This window comes from Mauremys mutica, chromosome 8, assembly GCF_020497125.1.
Source record: "Mauremys mutica isolate MM-2020 ecotype Southern chromosome 8, ASM2049712v1, whole genome shotgun sequence".
In the NCBI taxonomy this organism is placed as follows: Eukaryota; Metazoa; Chordata; order Testudines; family Geoemydidae; genus Mauremys; species Mauremys mutica.
Window position 1 is genome coordinate 80,788,406 of NC_059079.1, and position 25,988 is coordinate 80,814,393.

Sequence of the window (25,988 nt, forward strand, 5' to 3'; positions counted from 1 at the left end):
CTGAATTGTTTAGTAACTCCAGCTGAAGTAGCCAACTGTTGAATATTGACCCCTTACAGGGGGATTGGGCATCTAATATCCACACTGCTCCAGAGAGGGCTGAACAGTGCAGAACACATTTTTGGGAAAATTTAGGACTGGGAGTGCATTGCAGTCACCATACATATAGTAACCAAGGCTGCTGGAAGCCAGAATGTGGCTGGTGTATTGCTGACAGGCTGCTAGGGTCAGGGTTGCTGGACCAGGGCTGTAGCTGTACACAAACACTCAGGGTGTGACCTACATGCTGTTTGGCTGTTTGTGAGCAGCCCAGCTTCAGAACCACAAGAGCAAAGCACTGTGAGGCACCCAAGGTTGCGGGGCAGGTGGTGACAACCCCTCACTGGTCTGGATTGCATCCTGGAATGTGACACCGTTCCATCTAAATCAACAGGACTACTTGTTTGAGTAAAGAGAGCGAGGAGCAATGGCTGCAGGATCTGATCCTTTGTAAGGTAAATTTGATTTTTTTTATTTATATAAAGCATATTTTTAAAAAAATAGATTTTGATGATTCTGCAAATCTTGTGTGCAGTGTTTAAAGGAAAGGCTGTCCTCCCTTTGCTCGCTTTCAGGTATTTCCTCAATAATATTTTATTTTGGATAATTATTAATGGATCCTGCTCATCCATGTAAAGAATGGCACTTTTGGTGCTTTTTGTTTCCATTTTTCGATAATTAAATGTCTCCAATTGGTATGATCTCATCTGAAGGCTGAGCCAGTTCTTAGAAGTGATAAATTACAATTACCAGTAAGTAATATTAAAATCATACTTTATTATTTTAACCATGTGTGAAAAGAAAAATATGTAAAAATGCTACCACAAATCTATTATTAAAATATACTCTGAGTGTATTGTTGTGAGCATCTCATACACTGTATAGACACTTTCTCTTTTGTCTGGACTATTATGTCATTGAACCTCTAATTTGTATTGTTCAAAGCACACTGGCAGTGCTTAAACAGTAAAAACCCCTTAGAATAGTATCTAAAGATTAAAATCAGTTTTAAAACCCATTGCTAAAACTATCATTAATATTACTTTTTTAAAAATGATTCTGTATTTTTGACTTTTCGATGCTGAGAAATAGAACACCTCCTAAAATTCCCAAGTATCTAACTTTGCCTCCAGGTCATATTGATTGTTGATCTTTATAAAGATGGTGTTTATATTTCTAGGTCATATTTAAATGACTAAAATATGGATGAGTAGAGACTTCCTTGCTGAGTACAGGCATTCATTTCATTTTTCTTTAAAGATTATACCAGGATTACAGTGTATTTAACCCACCCACTTTTCCATGAATTATTCTGCAATGCTGAGAAGGCGCTCTGTGGCTATACAGTGGGGAAACAACATTCTACATGTCTGCAGAAGGTAGGGCTTGAGGTATATCTGCTCCAAATTATATTGTCCCAATCTCAACTCTGCAGGGATTCAGAATCAAAATGAGAACTGGATAAACATAATTTTATTGCTAAAGGCATCCCACTTATCCCCCAAGAAGAATTAAAAGGCAATAGCTAACGGGGAGGCTTCTCAATAGCCACAGAAGTCAAGAACCAATGAACAGGACAGGACCAGCCTTCAAAAACCTTAGCACCCACTTGTGTCTCAGGGGCTCTCTCACACACTTACGGTGGTGTGGAGAATACATACACAGGTGTGAATAGTTGTGCAGACAGCCAGGCACAGTTTAGGTGAGTAAAGACATGCCAGAACCAAGTATCATGTACCCTACATGGCTCTCTATACTCACCCAAACAATGCTTCCCGTCTACACTAATTTTAGCAGTGGAGCATCCCACTGCCTCAGTCTTTCCCTGCCACAGGGAAAGGCCCCAGAAGCAGGAAAAGGCCCTGGCAGGGAGGAGACAGCAAGAAAAGGTTATGGCAGCATCCCACTGCTGGAAACTTCCTCACTACTTCCCCCTGCCAGAGCCTTTCATTACCATATGTAGCAACATATTTCAGTGTGGACACAACCTGCATTTCACTGTAGCTACACATACCCTACACACCACTGCCAGTGTAGAGAAGGCCAGGATCTGCACAGGTCACAACCACCGGTCTAAGGAACAGAACACTGTGCACATTGTACAGGGTACTTCTTATGCAAGGTGATCAATCCTAGGATTTTTACTTGTTAAAACTGGCCAAGAGTAGCCACCAATTTGCCTTGCTTATCAATTTTCTATAAGGCAATATTTAAAAATCTAGCAGCTCTTTAAACTTTCAGCAGCACACTAGTATTCAAATGGTTTTAGAAGTGAAGTATTCTGAAATAAAATCTAAAATATTTTTCTAATTTTAAAGATCCCTTTAAAATAAGCAGTTTTCAAGGGTTTTCAAAATTGCTGAGCACGCACAGATGCCAGAGTTTCAGTAAACATGGAAAACCAAAGAGAATAAAATATTACATTCCACTGAAACAAGAACATGTTTGTTTAACAGCTTTGCAGTTTATTTACCTGCTGAATTTTAGGAACAGCTGCAGAAATATCAGTTTAAATTTGACTGTTTTCAAACCCCTCCAATTTTGCATTTTCATGAAGTTAAAACCACTAATTTCACATCAAAAACAAGATCTTTCCAAGATGCAAATTTTCAAAGCCACCTTTTACTCAGCACATGAACATAAGAACGGCCATACTGGGTCAGACCAAAGGTCCATCTAGCGCAGTATCCTGTCTTCCGACAGTGGCCAAAGCCAGGTACCCCAGAGGGAATGAACAGAACAGGTAATCATCAAATGATCCATCCCCTGTCACCCATTCCCAGCTTCTGGCAAAGTATTCTGGAATGAACTCCATTTCAAGAGAGGAATCTGAAAACCATTTTGAAATTTTAGCTCTATTATCAAAATCGGAATAAAATGTTAACAAGTCAGATGTTCTAACGTTTCACCTTTCTTTGTTAATACTTCAACATTTCTCTACTTCAAAAGGAAATAAAAGGCTTAGAGAGGAAAATAGCTTTTGCATTAACTACATATACTTCAAAAGGATTTACAAGTGACTCCAGATTTCTCATTTCCTAAACTCTTTGAAAATGGGCGCATTAGTAAATGTTAAGCATTACTTTCATAATCTCTTTCACTTTTAACATGGAAGCATTCTAGAACTGAAAATGAGTGATTAAATTTGAAAAAATGAACCTATTTAAAATATATTACTTGAGATATGTAATAAGTTGTGCAAAAGATTTACCCATCCCTTTTCATTCTTGTGTTCTGATCACCATAGAGTTTCACAAGTCTGTAATCCCCTGCTTTACTTAATCTACCAAAGTTTCACCATCTCCTTTGATAATTCCCTCTTTACATTTCATGTTTTTTCCACAAACCCAATTAACTATCATTTAGCGCCTCCATGAAGTAAACGAGAATGAGAGAATAAGAACCCCCTGAAATTATAGGAAACTCTTCACCTTTACAAATAGGCCTAAAATGCCTATCATACTCTGAGAACTACAGAACTATACAACCAATGTACAGTGGTGATTGTGTCACTGGGATATGGCCCCAGTTAAATATGAGAAGGTAAAATCAGAGTAAAATAAATTTGTCTTTATCCCCAGAGTCTGTGACCCAAGGATCTCTTGGTGCCAACTGGCACAGGGTAAGTGTTACAGGGATGCCCTGGGTTTGATATGTACAATACAAGTCCACTAAAGAATGTCATGTTAGGTCTCTTCTGTAAGCATGTGTCATGCTGGTCCTCATAATTATGATAAAATGTTTGTACAGATAACATGTATGGAGTTGTAAATATATACAGACAATTATGTTCTCAAGGTCTGTGACTTGGGGCTGGTCATCAGAAGGTGATGAACAAGTTTCTTTCAGGCAAGACATGCTAATGTACATAGACGGGTAGATAAAGTAGTGTATACTTCACAATGAACCCCTAATTACAACCTAAGCAAAATGCTAATCAAGTGATTGCAAAGTCTCCAGGGGAGGCTCGGTGGGGGCGGGGAGGGAGGGAGGGAGAGGGAGAAGAGAGAGAAGGGAGCAGCAGATTAACCCATTTTACAAATGAAGACAATGAATCATTGGAACTATATGTGGGGGTGCAGATTTACACCCAGTTATCCTTCGCCAAGGGGAAGAGCTGCCAGCTGTCTTGCCTTATGAACAGATCATCACACTCAATCTGGCTCTTAGACCCTGGGAGAGAAACTTTGGGAGAGCTTTGTGAGACAGGGGAATATCATGTCAGTTATGCTCACACTCTATAAAGTGTTTTATGATTTTATTTTATATGCAACTGTGACAGGCTCAGACCAGTGGGGTACAGGAGTCTGGTAGAAGGCAAAATATACTGGCCACTGGATGAATAGTTTTCTGTTCCCTGAGTGACCAGAGCAGGGGCTGCCCTAGAGCAATCAGGAACCTGCTAGAACCAATTAAGACAGACAAGCTAATCAAGACACCTGGAGCCAATTAAGAACTTTCTAGAATCAATTATGGTAGGCAGGCTAATCAGGACACCTGGTTTAAAAAGGACCTCCCATCAGTTAGTAGGGGGGTGTGCAAGGAGCAGGGAGTGAGAAGGGGTGCTGCTGGAGGAGTGAAGAGTTCAAGCGTGATCAGGAGGAAGATCCTGCAGTGAGGATAAAGAAGGTGCTGGGGAAGGCCATGGGGAAGTAGCCCAGGGAGTTGTAGCTGTCAAGCAGCTGATACAAGGAATGTTGTAGACAGCTGCTATCCACAGGGCCCTGGGCTGGAACCCGGTGTAGAGGGTGGGCCCGGGTTCCCTCCCATCCCCCCAACTCCTGACTGGACACAGGAGGAGTTGACCTGGTCTGTGAGAAACACCAGAAGGGAAGGTCTAAATTGGAAAGGGATCTGGCCTGTCCCCGACCCACTAGGTGGGACACAGAGACTGTGGGGATTGTTCTCCATTTCCCCACGCTGGCCAGTGATGAGGTTAGCTGAGTGGACGGAAGATTTGAGCCACTAGCAAAAGTGGCCAAACTGGGGGCTGCCGTGAATCTCTGAGGCAAGCAAATCTGCCTATAAGCGCAGGACCCACCAAGACAGAGGAGGAACTTTGTCACAGTAACCTTTTGATTCCATTCATTCTACTTGCTTCTTCTCAAATGTCTGTTCTTTGTTAAATAAACGACTTCTTATTACTGTCAGCGTATCAAAGTGCTGTGTGTTAAGCAGAGCCGTGATCTAAGGTGTAACTGGTGAGCTGGGTATATGGTTCCTCTGGGAGCAGAGGATCTGGGAATTTTGGGAGTGTCCAATGGATAGGGGGCTGGGCACTCCAGGGGGACTCTTGGAGGACTTGTGAGTTGGTGTGTGCATATATTGTTAACTTGTAAAGGGAGTGTGCAGGGCCTGTGTAAGCCTAGAAGGTAGTGCTTGTGTTGTGGTGGAGTTGGTGAACTGACCCACAGTAGGCACAGACAAGGCTTCCTCACACTATGAGAAGGTGGTAGCGAGGTACCTAATGACCCTGGATGCCCCCAGGAAGCATCACTGTATCATTGAGGGCACGTCTACACTGCACTCTTCTTTCAGTGACATGTAGTGTACACACTCATGTAGGCCCCCTAGCATGGGTACAAATAGCAGTGTAGAGAGCAAGGCATGGCTTAGGTGAGTAGAGTTAAAACATGGCTGAAAGCTGTAGGTAAGTACTTGAGAACTATCCTACACGGTTCTCTACTCGCCCAAGCCACGGCATCCACATTGGTATTTTTAGAGGAGCAGGATCTGGCTGCCTCCCCACTGCTGGAACCCTTCCCTGATACAGGGAAAGACTCCAGCAGCTTTATGCAAGGCTCCGACAGTGGGGGAAGGCTCCCACAGGGAATAGGCAGCTGGGAGCTGCTGAAGCCTTTCCCTGCCGCATCCCCTCTGCCAGAACCTTTCACAGACACATGTAGTTACTCACTGCAGCGTGGATGCAGCTGGCTTTCTACTGCACCGTATAGCTATGCATATCCCACACATTTTTGCCGGTGGTATGTACTGTAAAATGTAGCCTTACAGAGATTAATTTAACAGAACATCACAACTCTTCAAGATAAAGCATCTATGCCCGGTGGAGGCTCCGGTGCTCCCAACTCAAGTACCTATGTGCTCATTCCATATGAAGCCTCCAAAGCAACAGCAAATCCTTCCTGTATATCCAGACAGCCATCACAGAACATTAAGGAGCCCATCCAAGTGTGCTCTTAATTAAGGAGTACACGTACAGCTAAAGTAAGGTACAGTACTCCACTTACATTTTAACCTGAACTAGTTGTTGTACATTCTTCACACAGTGCATCAGAAAACAACACTTTGCAGAGTTAATAATCAGCTAGAGAACAAGAGTTCAATGATTACAGAAAAGCAGCAATTTCAAAAAATAGATCCTATGCCAAAGCAACGTCCCATTATACTACAAGCAGAACCATCATTTTCAGTGACACCCAAGTATAGGAGGATGCTGATTGAAAGTAAATGAAGCTGAATCTTTCTTTGAAAGCTTTGTTCAATATATGTAATGTAAGTACCACTTTTTCTATATTTAGTAAATATTTAAAAAAATAATTTTAGAAGAGGAAGATGTTATATAAATAGGTAAAATATTAACTTTAGAATAAATATTAGGTAACATTCTAGTATACTTCACAATCTTAGTCTAAGATGAACTTCAACAAATTAATTTAGAGAGGCCCAAGCCTCAGCTGGTATAAATGGAGCCTCATTTACAATGTCTGACTATTCAAGGAATATTAAACAGAAGTTGGAAAAAAAAAAGCCCTAGATTTTAGTATTTCACCTTTCACACCCTCACTGCTATAGAATTTTACCGCTGAAATATAGATGAGTTGAACTTGTCATCAACTTATATTTAGCATTTAAATGAGATTCATCAGCATCAATATTTTACAACTTAATCATCTCAGCCTCTGTAGGCTTGAGCCATCTACATTTTCATCAATACTTACTGCATCTTGATAGCTGAGGACCTCCAGGATGCTATTGAGTAATTCTACACAGTACTTCTTCTCTTGAAGCTGAAGTTGTTGCTCTTCCCTTTGTTCTAGTAATTCTTTCAGTTCTTTTGTAATCACTGGCAGCAGAATGTCCCTGCATTCTGGAAAGTAAAATATTCTCTTATGAAAAGGAAAAAATAAGTCAATGCTATTTTGAAATAAATCCTCCTTGAAACAGTGAAGCACAATAAGCTCTTCTTTTCTCAGCTTTAATAGCAGAAGTCTCCATCACCTTGGTTTTCTTGATTTCTCTCTCATGCCCAAAGGCCTCTTCAATATTTTTGATGCCTTCGCTGCTTACCAATATATTTCACACACAAATGACAAACCAGTTGAGATAAAATGCTAACCTGCCTTCAGCTAAGTTTGGAGTGTTGTTTAATGCCACGGACACTTGTCTGTGAATACTTGTTGACTCCATGTATGAACGATTGCAAAGAACGCCTATATTTCTTTACCAAGTGAGATGCTGTATTTAAATCAATCTAGGTTTATTCTTTGTTGAGATGTTGGGTTGCTTTTGTTTTTGTGGTGTGTTTCATTTGTTTGTTTGACAGGAGTAAGATTGCTTTTCTAGCATAATTGTTCCGAGGGGAATGTTTGAGACATGAAAGGAGTCACACATGTCCAGAAAGTAAAATATGGATAAGGAAACAATAGAGATCTACATTTATTATTTGATAGCAAAAGTTAAGTAAATGTGAACTCTGCAGAGAGACCCACTCAACAAACATGGAAAACTTTTGAGATGCCTATCTGCAGCAGAAGTTCCAGATATTAAGAGCTGAGCCAATTTCTGTTCTCATTTTCAACTGAACAACCCCAATGAAATGAAAAGTCTGATGTATCTCCAGCTCAAACTAACTGATATTTTATTTAGGAGAACTATTTCTGGGAAAGTTTTGGAGAAAGTGCTACATTAACTACCAGGGCCCACTCCAGGCACCAACATTCCAAGCTGGTGCTTGTTGCAGCAATCTGCAAGGAGCGGCAGTCCCTGTTGTTTTGCCCCCAAGTAGCATGGCGAATTGCAGCCGCGGACGGCGGGGACAGTCCGTGTGCCCTTAGGGCGGCACGCGCGTTTCCGCAGTGGCGGCAATTCGGCAGCAGCTTCTATGTTTAGCTGTCCGCGGCGGCTTCAGCTAAACATAGAAGCTGCCGCCGAATTGCCACTGCCGCAGAAATGTGCCTGCCGCCCTAAGGGCACACGGACTGCCCCCGCCGTCCGTGGCTGCAATTCAGTGCGCTGCTTGGGGCGGCAAAAACTGTAGAGCCGGCCCTGTTAACTACAAATAAACAACTTTAAGAAAAGCTGAGTGGCTACAGGTAAAGAATGGGGATATTTCCAAAAGACTTGATGTTACATACTACCAAATAATTATTAATCAATAAGGTTGAGTATTATTTTCATTATAAAGCTGAGTCTAAAGTGAGCAAACTGGATGTAGTGAAACAGTGAATGAGGCAGAGGAGAGGTCACTTTAACTGCAATTTCCTCTCATGTCTATAAAAACCATCCAGCAAGAGATCAAAACTGAATGTAGCTTTAGAGATTTCACCTTAGAACAAAAGAATTACAAGAAATGTGCAGACCTGTTGAAAACTTTTCAGTGAAACACTGAGCTGAAATTTTGACCAGTTTGTTTTTGTGAACACAGATTTTTTTCCACATCAAAAACTCTTCATCATGCTTTCACTTTTCACTCAGAATGTGTCAAACTCATTTGCAAGTAGAAATTAATTTTCTCCAGAAAAAGAGAACTTTTGAATTAACAAAACAAGCCATGAAGCCTTTTTTTTTTAATTCACACAAATGTGCATAAAAAATTCACATTTTTAAAAGCTCTGCAAAAAAGGTGTGAATTTCACCTTCAGTGAACTGGTTGCAAGTTTATTTGGGAACAGAACACAGGTGGTTTCCAGCTGTTATCCAGATAGTTATACCCAATAGTTCAAATTGGTTATTTCAGAACCCAGTGGCCGTGAGAGGCCCCAACAACATGGAAGAAAAGCAACCAAGAGAAAAATTCCTATTTGACCCTGACAGACAATCAGCTTGGTGCAGACCACACTGGGAAACACCACTTCTGTTTGATACATTTGCTCACCCAGAAACAACCCCCACGGATGCCATCAATAACCCAGAACAACAATCACAACCCCAAGGATGGGTAGGTGGAAGCCAATGCCTGACTCTGCATCTGGCAGCCGTCACATACCCCCTAGAAAGAGGATAAGCACAAGCCAATTTGCTGGCTAATAGGACACTGGTCTCCATCACTACTCCACCAAGCAATCAGTACCATGAAATGATTTAATTTCCCCCCTTTTCTGCCACTGCCCCCTTCCAAGTCCTTCTAAAGCACCCTAGGTAAGTAATGGGAATGCTTTCCTTTTATGATGCATCAGCTAGAGAAGAATCCAGATCACCCGCTTATAGCACTGCAGAGCCAATATGCAAACATGAATGACAGACTAAAGCTTACAGTACTCAGGATGCGATCATCACTGCATAGACAACCTGTCTGCTGCCAGCAGGTAAGAAAATGCCATTTTTACATAGTACCTTTTGTAATCATAAGTACATTTTCAAGCAAACAAGCTGTACATTAACTCAGTTCTCACCTTTTAGGTCAGTCTTATATGTTACCTATCTTTTTGCTGTAGACGCAGCAGTAACTACTCTTTAAAACTTATTGTAAAGCTACTCGGGTTTACATATTTAAGCACTACACAATGCTAACTTTTAACTAACGTTCATTCATAAATATTTCAGGGAATACACACATTGTTTTTAAATACTGAACCAATTGCATATGCAAGATACTCGTAAACATTTCTATTGATGTTTGCTTGTATCAGAAACTGAACAGGCAGTTATTCAATCATTCTGGAAAATATATGATCCTAGCTTTCAAAAATATCACTTCAGTGAATTAAACCCATTTGGTCAGTTACAAAATCAATGGTGATTGCTATGCAGCTGCTATGACAGCTCAGAACATACAATTATAGAAGTTTACAAATTCTCTTCTTCAGTTACCTCAACCATCTCAGCTTCCCTTAACTTCCAGGAAATGAGTCCTGAACATTACAGACAGGAACAAATTTCATACCTTCCAGGAAAAACCTCTACATTGATTGGCCCAAAGAATGAAATTCAGCTTCACCACTTCAACAAATACAGTCTCCCCAGAGATGCCTGAAACTTAGCAACTATAAAAATTCCCTTCGGGTATCTTGCAAGAGAGAGGATGCAATTGAGTTGTAAGTCCCCCAAAATTACATACTTACAGAACTTTGTCTCAAAACTATATTGAGACATCAAAACAAGCAAAGGGTTTTTGCTAGGGATATTTTATACTTGAGCTAAAGGGTACTTTAAATTATGAATCAAAGAAAATTCAGGGCTTCAAGGTATCTCCTAAATTGTGCATGCAAATGGTGAGATTTTAGTTAGCATGATACACATAGATTATATAGTATCAGAGGGGTAGCCGTGTTAGTCTGGTTCTGTAGAAGCAGCAAAGAATCCTGTGGCACCTTATAGACTAACAGACGTTTTGCAGCATGAGCTTTCGTGGGTGAATACCCACTTCTTCAGATGCAAGTGGTGGAAATTTCCTGGGGCAGGTATATATAAGCAAGCAAGAAGCAAGCTAGAGATAACGAGGTTAGATCAATCAGGGTGGATGAGGCCCTGTTCTAGCAGTTGAGGTGTGAAAACCAAGGGAGGAGAAACTGGTTCTGTAATTGGCAAGCCATTCACAGTCTTTGTTTAGTCCTGAGCTGATGGTGTCAAATTTGCAGATGAACTGGAGCTCAGCAGTTTCTCTTTGAAGTCTGGTCCAAAAGTTTTTTTGCTGTAGGATGGCCACCTTAAGATCTGCTATTGTGTGGCCAGGGAGGTTGAAGTGTTCTCCTACAGGTTTTTGTATATTGCCATTCCTAATGTCTGATTTGTGTCCATTTATCCTTTTCCTTAGAGACTGTCCAGTTTGGCCGATGTACATAGCAGAGGGGCATTGCTGGCATATGATGGCATATATTACATTGGTGGAAGTGCAGGTGAATGAACCGGTGATGTTGTGGCTGATCTGGTTTGGTCCTGTGATGGTGTTGCTGGTGTAGATATGTGGGCAGAGTTGGCATCGAGGTTTGTTGCATGGATTGGTTCCTGAGCTAGAGTTACTATGGTGCGGTGTGCAGTTGCTGGTGAGAATATGCTTCAGGTTGGCAGGTTGTCTGTGGGCGAGAACTGGTCTGCCACCCAAGGCCTGTGAAAGTGTGGGATCATTGTCCAGGATGGGTTGTAGATCCCTGATGATGCGTTGTAGGGGTTTTAGCTGGGGACTGTATGTGATGGCCAGTGGAGTCCTGTTGGTTTCTTTCTTGGGTTTGTCTTCCAGTAGGAGGCTTCTGGGTACACGTCTGGCTCTGTTGATCTGTTTCCTTATTTCCTCGTGTGGGTACTGTAGTCTTGAGAATGCTTGGTGGAGATTTTCTAGGTGTTGGTCTCTGTCTGCGGGGTTAGAGCAGATACGGTTGTACCTCAGTGCTTGGCTGTAGACAATGGATCTTGTGGTGTGTCCGGGATGGAAGCTGGAGGCATGAAGGTAGGCATAGCGGTCGGTAGGTTTTCGGTATAGGGTGGTGTTGATGTGACCATCACTTATTTGCACCGTGGTGTCCAGGAAGTGGACCTCCCGTGTAGATTGGTCCAGGCTGAGGTTGATGGAGGGGTGGAAGCTGTTGAAATCGTGGTGGAATTTTTCCAGAGTCTCCTTCCCATGGGTCCAGATGATGAAGATGTCATCGATGTAGCGTAGGTAGAGAAGGGGCGTGAGTGGACGGGAGCTGAGGAAGCGTTGTTCCAGGTCGGCCATAAAAATATTGGCATATTGTGGGGCCATACGGGTGCCCATAGCGGTGCCACTGATCTGGAGATATATATTGTCAGCAAATTTGAAATAGTTGTGTGTGAGGATAAAGCCACAGAGCTCAGCAATCAGGTGTGCTGTGGCATCATCAGGGATACTGTTCCTGACAGCTTGTATTCCATCAGTATGTGGGATGTTTGTGTAGAGACTGTTCTTCTGGGCTGAGTGTGTGGTTGGATAGATTGACGATATTGCTGGGTGGGTTAGGGGTACCACGGTTGTGGCCCCATGTGGCAGGTAGGAGTTTAGACAGCTTACAGTCCTTTTTCCTTTGTAGAGAGGTGAAGTGAGTAATGTAGATCTCCTGTCTTATTTTAGTGAAGTCCGTTTGTATGGAAGTTTGGTTATTGATGAGAGTCTCCAGGTTGATGAGAGTCTCCACACACTCAGCCCAGAAGAACAGTCTGTCCTATCTCGGGGACTCTCTTTCTGCCCTGCCACCCCCACCAATATGATACAGTTCTGCGGTGATCTGGAAGCCTACTTTCGCCATCTCCGACTCAAAGAATTCTTTCAGGACAACACTGAACAGCGCACGGATACACAGTTACCCTCCCACCAACAGCACAAGAAGAAGAACTCCACATGGACTCCTCCTGAGGGTCGAAATGACAGTCTGGACCTATACATTGAATGCTTCCGCCGACGTGCACAGGCAGAAATTGTGGAAAAACAACATCGCTTGCCTCACAACCTAAGTCGTGCAGAACGCAATGCCATCCACAGCCTCAGAAACCATCCTGACATTATAATCAAAGAGGCTGATAAAGGAGGTGCTGTTGTCATCATGAACAGGTCTGACTACCAAAAGGAGGCCGCCAGACAACTCTCCAATACTAAATTTTACAGGCTACTTCCCTCAGATCCCACTGAGGAATACACTAAGAAACTGCACCATCTACTCAGGACACTCCCTACACTAACACCAGAACTAATCAACATACCCTTAGAGCCCCGACCAGGGTTATTCTATCTACTACCCAAGATCCACAAACCCGGAAATCCTGGACGCCCCATCATCTCGGGCATTGGAACTCTCACTGAAGGACTGTCTGGATATGTAGACTCTCTACTCAGACCCTATGCTACCAGCACTCCCAGCTATCTCCGTGACACCACTGATTTCCTGAGGAAACTACAATGCATTGGTGACCTTCCAGAAAACACCATCCTGGCCACCATGGATGTAGAGGCTCTCTACACAAACATCCCACATACTGATGGAATACAAGCTGTCAGGAACAGTATCCCTGATGATGCCACAGCACACCTGATTGCTGAGCTCTGTGGCTTTATCCTCACACACAACTATTTCAAATTTGCTGACAATATATATCTCCAGATCAGTGGCACCGCTATGGGCACCCGTATGGCCCCACAATATGCCAATATTTTTATGGCCGACCTGGAACAACGCTTCCTCAGCTCCCGTCCACTCACGCCCCTTCTCTACCTACGCTACATCGATGACATCTTCATCATCTGGACCCATGGGAAGGAGACTCTGGAAAAATTCCACCACGATTTCAACAGCTTCCACCCCTCCATCAACCTCAGCCTGGACCAATCTACACGGGAGGTCCACTTCCTGGACACCACGGTGCAAATAAGTGATGGTCACATCAACACCACCCTATACCGAAAACCTACCGACCGCTATGCCTACCTTCATGCCTCCAGCTTCCATCCCGGACACACCACAAGATCCATTGTCTACAGCCAAGCACTGAGGTACAACCGTATCTGCTCTAACCCCGCAGACAGAGACCAACACCTAGAAAATCTCCACCAAGCATTCTCAAGACTACAGTACCCACACGAGGAAATAAGGAAACAGATCAACAGAGCCAGACGTGTACCCAGAAGCCTCCTACTGGAAGACAAACCCAAGAAAGAAACCAACAGGACTCCACTGGCCATCACATACAGTCCCCAGCTAAAACCCCTACAACGCATCATCAGGGATCTACAACCCATCCTGGACAATGATCCCACACTTTCACAGGCCTTGGGTGGCAGACCAGTTCTCGCCCACAGACAACCTGCCAACCTGAAGCATATTCTCACCAGCAACTGCACACCGCACCATAGTAACTCTAGCTCAGGAACCAATCCATGCAACAAACCTCGATGCCAACTCTGCCCACATATCTACACCAGCAACACCATCACAGGACCAAACCAGATCAGCCACAACATCACCGGTTCATTCACCTGCACTTCCACCAATGTAATATATGCCATCATATGCCAGCAATGCCCCTCTGCTATGTACATCGGCCAAACTGGACAGTCTCTAAGGAAAAGGATAAATGGACACAAATCAGACATTAGGAATGGCAATATACAAAAACCTGTAGGAGAACACTTCAACCTCCCTGGCCACACAATAGCAGATCTTAAGGTGGCCATCCTACAGCAAAAAAACTTTAGGACCAGACTTCAAAGAGAAACTGCTGAGCTCCAGTTCATCTGCAAATTTGACACCATCAGCTCAGGACTAAACAAAGACTGTGAATGGCTTGCCAATTACAGAACCAGTTTCTCCTCCCTTGGTTTTCACACCTCAACTGCTAGAACAGGGCCTCATCCACCCTGATTGATCTAACCTCGTTATCTCTAGCTTGCTTCTTGCTTGCTTATATATACCTGCCCCAGGAAATTTCCACCACTTGCATCTGAAGAAGTGGGTATTCACCCACGAAAGCTCATGCTGCAAAACGTCTGTTAGTCTATAAGGTGCCACAGGATAGATTATATAGTAATTATTTATCCATGTGCCAAATGTATATGAAAGTTGATAACTGTTACTTTGCTGCACTCCCACCATCACAGAGAAGCAAATCCCTATCATTGTCTCTTAATTACTTTTTTGTGGTAAAAAACTAAACCTTTACAACTTGGTTTTGTTTTACTTTCCTAGTATAAAGCCACTACAGATGTTTTAAAACATTAGTGAAACAAGGCTCACAATACCCTTCTGATGTAAACAAGCATGATTCCCTATTTTACATAAGGTAACTGAGGCAGAGAAGCTAAGTAATTTTGGTTAAGATCACACAGCAAGTCTATGGCAGTGCCAGCCTCCTGATGCCCAGCCCTGTGCTTTAACCACTAGGTCATGCCTCCCATTCTCTACTAAGGTTACATAAACTGTTATACAAATCCCTATCAAACAGACTTAATCAAAATGAAATGTGCAACTGACTGTCTATTTATGCCACATTTTCAGTTACCAGCATCATCAGGATTCAGTTGTGAATAAAAACACTGCCAAGCTGGGCTGAAACTCAGGAGATCCAAAAGATAAGCCAGATAACTTCAGAATAAATGCAGTTTAAAAAAATAACCCTCTCACTGTAGACAGTGCATAAGTAGTTCAATAATGTTTTTCATCATGAACCAAAGAAACTTTATAGTGTGTGACTTTGCTTTAGGAAATTGTGTTAATTTTGAGCCCTAGTGCTATTTTCTGACTGGCTGTCAATAATGCGTTAACATTATCAATTATGGAAATTTATAACCGTCTTAGAGAGACAAGTGGGTGAGAATACTTTTATTGGATCAACTTGGTCCAATAAAAGATCTCACCCAGCTCGTCTTTCTAATATCCTGGGTCCAATACAGTTACAACATTGCATACAGCTTATGAGTCTGACTATTTTCAAGTATCAGAGGTGTAGCCGTGTTAGTCTGGATCTGTAAAAGCAGCAAAGAGTCCTGTGGCACCTTATAGACTAACAGACGTATTGGAGCATGAGCTTTCGTGGGTGAATACCCACTTCGTCAGATTGACTTTTTTCAATTATCCTTGTAATACAGATCTTGGACAACGCATTTTCTGAGTGAAGGCACTGGTCTTGTGATAAAAACTCAAACCTCCTGACTCCCAGTCCTATCTCATTATCTACAGAGAGAGAGGCCACAGTTTGGACACTGTGTACAGAAAAGCTGAACCCACATGGATTACTGTTATTAGGTTATTAAATCAAGTGTTCAGCAATGTTAAACTGTGGCTGAGACATTTTAGTATGAGTCCATACAGATACAAGTCCCTCTATGCTCTGTGTTATAGGTATTTGTACTTTCTGAGCTAATAAAGAATCCTGTGCCTTCAAAGAACAGAAACTGAGTTTAATGTATGTTACAGAACCCTATATCCTTTACACCTAAGGCATACACAGAGTGCTATGATCTTAACATCAGTAACTGACATTTCCACAGTGGTTTACTCCCCACTCCCCCCATGCTCCCTAGAGTAAAACAACAAACTGCAACTAATTTTCTGTAACCACATATTCATAGTCCTTTGATGCCTTTTACATTTAGGCAATACATGTTTTAGAATTCTTTAAAGCATAAACTTATAGCACCCACCTGTAATGCAGAGAGGAGAGAGACTCCTGGGTCTGTATGCCCCCATACCACAACAACCCAAGACAACAATGGTAGGGACTGGGAGTGTCTCAAAATTGCAACTTCTGGGGAATACAGTGGCCAGGGGGTTCCTAAAATGTCAGCTATTCGTGTAAAATCATAGCACTCTCTTTTGTGTCAGCATTAGAGCAACAATATTTCTTGACTCAGACTCATATCTAGAAAGCATTCACCAATCCCAGCAACCCCCAAAAGGGAAAGAAAATATACAGATGGAAAGAAAACATACACCACAGAACTACTTTATATTTGCAGTAGAGGTGCATACTCTTTCACAGCCTCAATTAAACTCCATGAAAGAGTAACAATATTTCAAGGGTGGCTTTTTACAAAAGCAAATAGCTGGAAGTCCACTATTCTAAACCCAGTCTTGGGCCAAATTGTATTAAAATACACAAGACTTAAATAATATAACTGCAGCAGCAAGTATTCAGAAAGCTCCACCACAGGAATGACATATTCCCTTACATTTAACCAGACTGAAAGTAACTTGCTTCCTAAAGAGAAGTTCCTTGATGTCATCTTCCTAGCTGAGGTCAGGTAGAACAGAAATCCTACATTCCACTAATACATGACCTACCACAGCAACTGCAAATCATTTTCTTCTCTTGTCTATTCCCTCCACCCCATCCCTTCTCCAGATGACTTAGATTTTTCACAATTATCCAATGATTTCCAATATATCTGGTAACTGAAGTATGGATGTTAAAAGTTATTATTTAAATAATATCATTAGCACAGTAAAGACATTTGGGTCTCCTTCAGCAGAAATCACAGTTCAGGCTTCATTTCAGAATGCTTTATACATAGAATCAAAATGATTATAAAGGTTTGAAGCCACTTTGTCCCCCCATGGAAAACTAATCCTGAATCCTTGGCAGGCCTGTACTCATACCCATCTGTTAGGATGGCTTCATGCCCACTCACAAATCAGGACATAGGTGTCACCTGAATATAGATTTAAAGCACAACTTTGAAAATAAAATCAGCAAACAAAATCCTTTCGGCAGTGAGAGACTTCTGAGACACCCCATGTTTCTTGACAAAAGAAGACATCTGTTCACAACTGTGACCATTACAACTTAAGCCATCGATTGTATTCCTTCCTGCTCCTAGGCAGAGGTGCGGCAGGCAGCTCTGCATGCAGCATCCACTCACAGGCACCGCCCCCACATCTCCCATTGGCCACAGTTCCCGGCCAATGGGAGCTGCCAAGCCAGCACTCGTGGGGGCAGCGCACAGAGCCACCTGTCGTGCCTCTGCCTAGGAACTGCTGAGGTGAGCGCCCCCACCCCCCTGGATCCGGCATCCAGGGCCCCCTCTCATGCCCCAAGCCCCTGGCTTGAGCCCCCACGCACACCCAAACTCCCTCTCAGAGCCCATGCCACAACCTCCTCCTGCGCTCCAAGCCCCTGTTGGCCATTCCTCAACCTAGGAGCAACAGAGACATGCCACTGCTTTCGGGGAGCCACACGGAGCCAGGTAGGGAGCCTGCTGGAACTTTAAACCAGACTTTTTATGGAGATTAGAAATGCCGATTTATAGAGCTTTCCAGTTGATACAGGGTTGGATAACACAGCTTTTACTGTAGAAGCCACATGGCAAAAGGAATATGAAGGACAGCTGCATCATTCTACATTTTGTCTTCAATCTTGCTTCCTACCTCTGGAGTAACTTTTCTACAAATAAAGCTCTGAACTAGGGACTGAAAGACGTATCCAAGCTGTGGATGTGTTCCAGAGGGACTTTCAAGCCAGCAAACTCACCAATATTGCTAAGAACCTGATATATGGACTTTGAAGTCTTTGTACGTATCTGACTGCTTTACCATTTAACAACTCTCTTCTTGTTCTTTTTTCTTTATAATAAAGGCTTTAGTTTTAGATGCTAAAGGATTGGCTGGCAGTTTGGTATTTTGGGTAAGCTCCAAACTAGTATTGACCTGGTAACATGGCTGACCCTTTGGGGTCAAAAGAACACTTTGTATAGTGAGCAGAGTTTTTAAATAACTTTTCACTGTACTGGACCTATGTGCTGATTGGGAGCCAGAGAACTGGAATGCAATAAAGGGAGTTGTGTGATTTCTTTTTTCAGCTTCTTGATAACCAATGTGGGGGATCAGAAGCACAGTTTGTGACTGGCTGGTGAGTCGTTAGATACAATCAGTGAATCAGTTCAACCAGGTGAGCAAGGCAGAAGTACCATATCCGATGTGGTATCTCCCTGCAAGGTTAAGAACAAAGCTGGTCATATGCCAATTTTTATTGCTGGGTCAACTCGAACAATTTCTACAGTACAGGAAAATAAAGTTTCAAAGAATATTTTTATTTTTATGCAAGCATTAATTAGAAGGGACCCTTGAATCAAGTACAAAGTTTGAATGCCACCTCAAAGTAGTACAATAAAAATTGCTTAATATCACAGAAGTTAGTGATGAAGATGACCTACAACTCAAATAATCTAATATCCTGCAAATGCAGGGATTAGTCCCCTACTGTGGATGTGTTAGCTGTTTATCCAAAAAGGCCAAGACAAAAGATGTCTCCTTTTGTACCTGAATTTTAGTGTAATAGAGACCAGTTAGGTGACTCTTACAAGCAATAGCAGATACTTTAGAAGGAAAAGCCTCTTTTGGAAAATATTCCTGATTACATTCAAGAGCCAGTGCAAAAGGCCCTCAGTATCTTGAGCTGGTTATTTCTAAGAATGATTCACAAAACAAAAAGTACATGCTTTTCACTACCCTTCCAAGGAGTGAGGAGTTTCCGCCCTACAGCAGAAAAAAACCCTGGCTTATTCATGTATATTTCTGGAAATTAGATGCATCTCCTGACTCCTTCCTTTGAGCTTCTCAGGCAATTCCTCTAGGTCATAGCTTCCCACCTCAGAGCAGACATAGCCTTCTTTTGTTAGAGAACCTGAGAAGGGGAACCATAATCAGGTCCTGTAAGGTATGTCCCATCCATTGCTAATAGGCACATGTAAAATATGGATAAGTAAAAAATTTAGTTTAGCTGAGACTTGGTGTGCTATGTGGACAGAGAGGAAATAAAGACAGAATGCATATCAATATCATATTGCACTCCAAGAGGGTAAACCAAAACCATTTGATCTCACTTTAAAAGCTGTGTGTACAAATGGTTAAGAAGAGGCAGCAAAATTATGTCATTTTCAAAACTGTTAATAGCCTTATACAGATGAGAAAAAAGAATACAGGCCTGATTGTGATCACATTTGCACCATGGTAACTCCACTGTTTTCAACCAAGTTGATCCCAATTTACGCTCATCTGGGACCAGGATCCACCCAATAAGTATACATTGCAAAAATCAAAGGCCACTCATATTTCCTGTGACACTCTAGTAATGTACTATTTATGGAGAGAAGACCTGCATCTCCTTGTGTATTATATCACCTATGTAATGAATAATTTATTCCAAGTGGAAGATAAAGGATTCCAGAGAAGTGAATACATAAAGATAACTGCCACTTATTCCTTTACTTTTCAGAGCAGATCCCCCTGCTTTAGGGCCCTGGAAAGTCCAACATACAATGAGACCATTCTGCCTGTGTTGAAAAACACACTAATGAAATTACCAGAACCTGGGCTGCATTTGCTTCTGTCATTTGTGTGGTACTGCATAATCCTCTTGCTTTCTCCCTCCAGGTTTTCCATCACTCAAGCATCTTTCTGTTTACCAGTTTGTTGCTAAAATTACATGCAAAGTTGTTCATTATTCAGAAATAAATAGTTGATCTTTGCAACAAGTACATTCCTCTACTTTGTTATAGCTGAAAAATAATTGTTATAATTATGATGTAGAGGAATAAACATATGTGGCAAAGAATCATAATTTCCTTTAGCTGTTGCTATTTATGTTACATTATAAACTATTGATAACAATAGGTTTCAGAGTAGCAGCCGTGTTAGTCTGTATCCGCAAAAAAAACAGGAGTACTTGTGGCACCTTAAAGACTAACAAATTTATTGTAGCATGAGCTTTCGTGAGCTAAAGCTCACTTCTTCGGATGCATAGAATGGAACACACAGACAGGAGATATTTATACATACAGAGAACATGAAAAGGTGGAAGTATGCATACCAACAGGCAGAGTCTAATCAATTGAGCTGAGCTATCGTTAGCAGGAGGAAAAAAAACTTTTTGAAGTGATAATTAAGATGGCCCATAGAAGGTGTGAGGAGAACTTAACATAGGGAAATAGATTCAATTGGTGTAATGACCCAACCATTCCCAGTCTTTATTTAGACCACAGTTAATGGTATCTAGTTTGCATATTAATTCAAGTTCAGCAGTCTCTCTTTGGAGTCTGTTTTTGAAGTTTTTTTGTTGCAAAATTGCCACCTTCAAGTCTGTCACTGAGTGGTTAGGAAGGTTGAAGTGTTCTCCCACTGGTTTTTGAATGTTATGATTCCTGATGTCAGATTTGTGTCCATTTATTCTTTTGCGTAGAGACTGTCCGGTTTGGCCAATGTACATGGCAGAGGGGCATTGCTGGCACATGATGGCATATATCACGTTGGTAGATGTGCAGGTGTACGAGCCCCTGATGGTGTGTCTGATGTGATTAGGTCCTGTGATGGTGTCACTTGAATGGATATGTGGACAGAGCTGGCATCGGGCTTTATTGCAAGGATAGGTTCCTGGGTTAGTGTTTATGTTGTATGGTGTGCGGTTGCTGGTGAGTATTTGCTTCAGGTTGGGAGGCTGTCTATAAGCAAGGACTGGCCTGTCTCCCAAGATCTGTGAGAGTGAGGGATCATCTTTAAGGATAGGTTGTAAATCTTTGATGATGCGCTGGAGAGGTTTTAGTTGGGGGCTGTAGGTGATGGCTAGTGGTGTTCTGTTATTTTCTTTTTTAGGCCTGTCCTGTAGTAGGTGGCTTCTGGGTACTCTTCTGGCTCTGTCAATCTGTTTTTTCACTTCAGCAGGTGGGTATTGTAGGTTTAAGAATGCTTGATAGAGATCTTGTAGGTGTTTATCTCTGTCCGAGGGATTGGAGCAAATACGGTTGTATCTTAGAGCTTGGCTGTAGACAATGGATCGTGTGGTGTGTCCGGGATGGAAGCTGGAGGCATGTAAGTAAGTATAGCGGTCAGTGGGTTTCCGGTATAGGGTGGTATTTATGTGACCATCGTTTATTAGCACAGTAGTGTCTAGGAAATGGACCGCTTGTGTGGATTGGTCTAGGCTGAGGTTGATGGTGGGATGGAAATTGTTAAAATCTCGGTGGAATTCTTCGAGGGCTTCTTTTCCATGAGTCCAGATGATGAAGATGTCATCAATGTAGCGCAAGTAGAGTAGGGGTGTTAGGGAACGAGAGTTAAGGAAGCGTTGTTCTAAGTCAGCCATAAAGATGTTGGCATACTGAGGGGCCATGCGGGTACCCATAGCAGTGCCACTGACTTGAAGATATATATTGTCCCCAAATGTGAAATAGTTGTGGGTGAGGACAAAGTCACAAAGTTCAGCCACCAGGTTAGCCGTGATATTATCGGGGATACTGTTCCTGATGGCTTGTAGTCCATCTTCGTGTGGAATGTTAGTGTAGAGGGCTTCCACATCCATAGTGGCCAGAATGGTGTTTTCTGGAAGATCATTGATGGATTGTAGTTTCCTCAGGAAGTCAGTGGTGTCTCGAAGATAGCTGGGAGTGCTGGTAGCATAGGGCCTGAGGAGAGAGTCCACATAGCCAGACAATCCTGCTGTTAAAGTACCAATGCTTGAGATGATGGGGCGTCCAGGATTTCCAGGTTTATGGATCTTGGGTAGCAAATAGAATACACCTGGTCGGGGTTCCAGGCATGTGTCTGTATAGATCTGTTCCTGTGCTTTCTCAGGGAGTTTTTTGAGCAGATGGTGTAGTTTCTTTTGGTAATCATCAGTGGGATAACATCATAACAATGGTAACCTTAACATAACCCATACTACGTAGGGACAAACTATGTCTATTTCTTTGACAGAATTTACCATCCTATTGGATAGGAGGGAAGCAGTAGACATGATGTATCTTGACTTTAGTAAGGCTTTTGGCAATCGCACAACATTTTCACAAGGCAACTAGGGAAATGTTGTCTAGATGAAATTATTATAATGTGGTGCATAACTTGTTGAAAAATCATACTCAGAGTAGTGTTCAATGGTTTGCTTTCACACTATTCAATGTTTTCATTAACAAGGAGCAATGGTCTCAAGTTGCAGTGGGGGAGGTCTAGGTTGGATATTAGAAAAAATATTTCACTAGGAGGGTGGTGAAGCACTGGAATGAGTTACCTAGGGAGGTGGTGGAATCTTCATCCTTATCAGTTTTTAAGGCCCATCTTGACAAAGCCCTGACTGGGATGATTTAGTTGGTGTGTTGGTCCTGTTTTGAGCAGGGGGTTGGACTAGATGACCTCCTGAAGTCTCTTCCAACCCTAATCTTCTATGTTTCTATGATTAATAACTTGGATAATGGAGTGGAGAGTATGCTTATAAAGTTTGTGTATGACACCTAGCTGAGACAGGTTGCAAGCACTTTGGAATACAAGATTAGAATTCAAAATAACCTTGAAAAATTGGAGAATTGGTCTGATGTGAACAAATAAACACAAGTTCAGAGTCCTACACTTAGGAGGGAAAAATCAAATATACCACTACAAAATGGGGAATAACTGGCTAGGTGGTAGTAATGCAGAAAAGGGATCTGTGGGTTATAGTGGACCATAAATTGAACATGAGGACAATTTGATGCAAACTGCACTTGGAAAAAAGACTAATATTCTTGGGTGTATGAACAGGAGTATTGTATGTAAGACACGGGAGTTAATAGTCCCACTTTACTGGGCACTGGTGAGACCTCAGCTGGAGTACAGTGTCCACTTTGAAGCACCACACTTTAGGAAAGATGTGGACAAACTGAAGAGACTCCAGAGGAGACCAAGCAAAATGAGGAAGGGTTTCGAAAACTGGACGTATGAGCAAATGTTTAAAAATGGGGTATGTGTAGTTTTGAGAAAAGGAAACTGAGGGCTGCAGGGACTGATAACAGTCTTCCAATATGTTGAAGGCTGTTATAAAAAGCACAGTGATCAGTTGTTCTCAGTGTCCACTGAAGGTAGGACAAATAATAATGGGGCTTAATCTGCAGTAAAGGAAACAGAGAAAGTTTTCCTAATATCTTATCTAACCATAAGGGTAGTTAAGTTCTGGAACAGGCTTCCAAGGGAGGTTGTGGAATTCACATCAGAGGATGTTTTTGTGAATAGGTTAGACAAACAACTTTCCGAGATGGTGTAAGTATGCTTAGTCCTCCCTCAGGGCAGGCGGCTAGAGTAGACAACCCCTTGAGGTCCCTTCCAGCCCCATATTTCAATGGTTCTGTGATTTACAATTCCAACATGCACATAAATACACACAAAAACACACACAGTGTGGACCATAAGGGAGAGAATGGATGTTAGCTATAGAAGACTAAGTGTCGGTAATCTACATGATACTGTAGAAATTAATTTTGTATGCCTCTTCCATTAGTGCTATGTGTGAATTAGCTAATGCACAATTTCTGATAATCTTTTGTACTAAAAAGAATGTATAATTAACCTTCCTAGCCCTTAATTTGGCTATTCAGGCTTTTTATTAGTAGTAACAGAAGTCATATTATTCAGATCTCTCTCGGCTCTGGCTATCTGTATTCAGTCCCACAGTTCAGTTTTTTAATCTCAGCTGAAATACAAAGATATCTATTTTTCAAAATTGTTAACTAAACTCTTGAAACAGATTTCACTTTCCTGCTTTTTCTTGGAGACGGCATCAGAATGTACATCTTTATAATGCTATATAAATGCATAATTTACAGTGCAAGTTGTAGCATAAAATTAGGAAGCCAGCAGAATAATATATCTGCTGCAAATCTCATGGTTTGGCTGTTTTACCCCTGAGCAGCCTCAATAATGTGCATTAACAGCATTGAAATATCCATGTTACTAGAATAAATGCTACTACATATAAAACAATACAACATAGATATTTACAAGGCACAACGACATCATAAACAGATCATCTATGTAACTGACTGACAATTTTATATTCCCATTTAGCTACAGCTTGAAAATTTAGGACACTTTTTATTTAATGGGTACTGAGTACAGAACAAATCCCAGACTTCAAATTTTACCTTTCCTTTCTAAGAACTCCAAAGTATCAAGCTTCACCATTTGTTTAGACTACTTCAGTGCTACTTGAACAATACTCCTTAGATATTAAGGGTTAACCGTTCATTTAAATTATATTAAATTTATTTGATTAGCTGGTCATGTTGTGAATGAGGTCTGTAGTTTGCAGAAGGTTAAAGTAATCTGAGGTCTAGAGTTCTATTCACTGGATTTTAGCCAAACAAGTTTCCATAAACAGGTCTGATTAGGTGTCTTTCAGTATTCCACACTGATGTCTAAGAGACTGTACACTTGTTCCGGCTGCTTTTATGTTGAAACAGGTACTTTTTAGTTCATGTCAGCAGTGTCAATATAGGCCAGTTATATTGCAACACTTTGCAATATAACTGCAGCATTCACACTATGGCACAGTATAGACAGAGGTACAAATTGACTTAGTTCCCATATTCTACCAATATAGGACTTTCAAAACTTATTAAAAGGAATAAGGTAACAATGCTCTCTTTGACTATTAAGAAAACCTACCTGTATACAATTTTTCCTGTATTAAATTATGGTGGAATTACTTAATTCAATTTTACTACTCAAAAATGGTTGCCTTAGTAGGAGGTTGAAAATATACCTATTTAGGAGTAAGGGTTGATGTTTAAGATGAAAGCTTCACTTTACCTCACAGGCTGTCCTCAGTTGCAGTAACAACTAAATGACAATGACAACAATGACATTTACCATTAACAATTAATGGTAAGATCACCATTTTTCATGGAACATGCAAGCATTTTTCCCTACATAAAAGTGTCTTGGCACTTTGGCAACAAACCCATAGCAAAGGGAATATGCCTTTCAAAAATGAGCCAAAGCTATATGCACATGCTCACAGAGTAGCTCACTACATCTGTATTTACAGTCAATAGGGCACAGAGGACCTGGGATCTACTCTAGCCTTTCCACTGATAGTATATGTGACCTATCAAGAGATTAAGCTTTTTGGGGTTAGTCTGCTCCTCTCTGTATGCTTTACACAATGTTTTTAGCACACTGTGGCCCCAAATTCAGTTGAGACCTGTAGGCTGTACTGTACTACAAAATAATGATGCATACTTATACCACGCTATACTGTGGAATCTGAGTACTTCCTACTCACCACTGGCAAGAAAGTGTTGAGAGATTAACCTTTATCTAGAATGCTTATAGATCCCAACTAAATCACCACAAATCAAGACTCCACAGAACTAGAAAAACAAATCAAAGTGTCAAGCGCTGACAGATATTCTGACCTCAGCTCAACTTTTTGTACAATTTGGAAACCATGTTTGATGTTGTATCTGAATTTGGTGATCTGTCATGATAAATGGCAAAGAAAGACTATAAAGTTTCCTTAACTCATGCCCG

General features: G+C 41.6%; 1 protein-coding gene across 3 annotated transcripts in view; it reads right to left on the reverse strand.

The window, feature by feature from the left end:
• Positions 1-25,988, reverse strand: part of DOCK2 (dedicator of cytokinesis 2) — a 518,836-nt gene that overhangs the window by 318,577 nt on the left and 174,271 nt on the right. For all 3 annotated transcript variants that reach the window (XM_045027214.1, XM_045027215.1, XM_045027217.1), the window contains one exon: positions 6,999-7,147. In XM_045027214.1, coding sequence (XP_044883149.1) covers positions 6,999-7,147 — 149 coding nt within the window. The remainder of the gene's footprint in view (positions 1-6,998; positions 7,148-25,988) is intronic.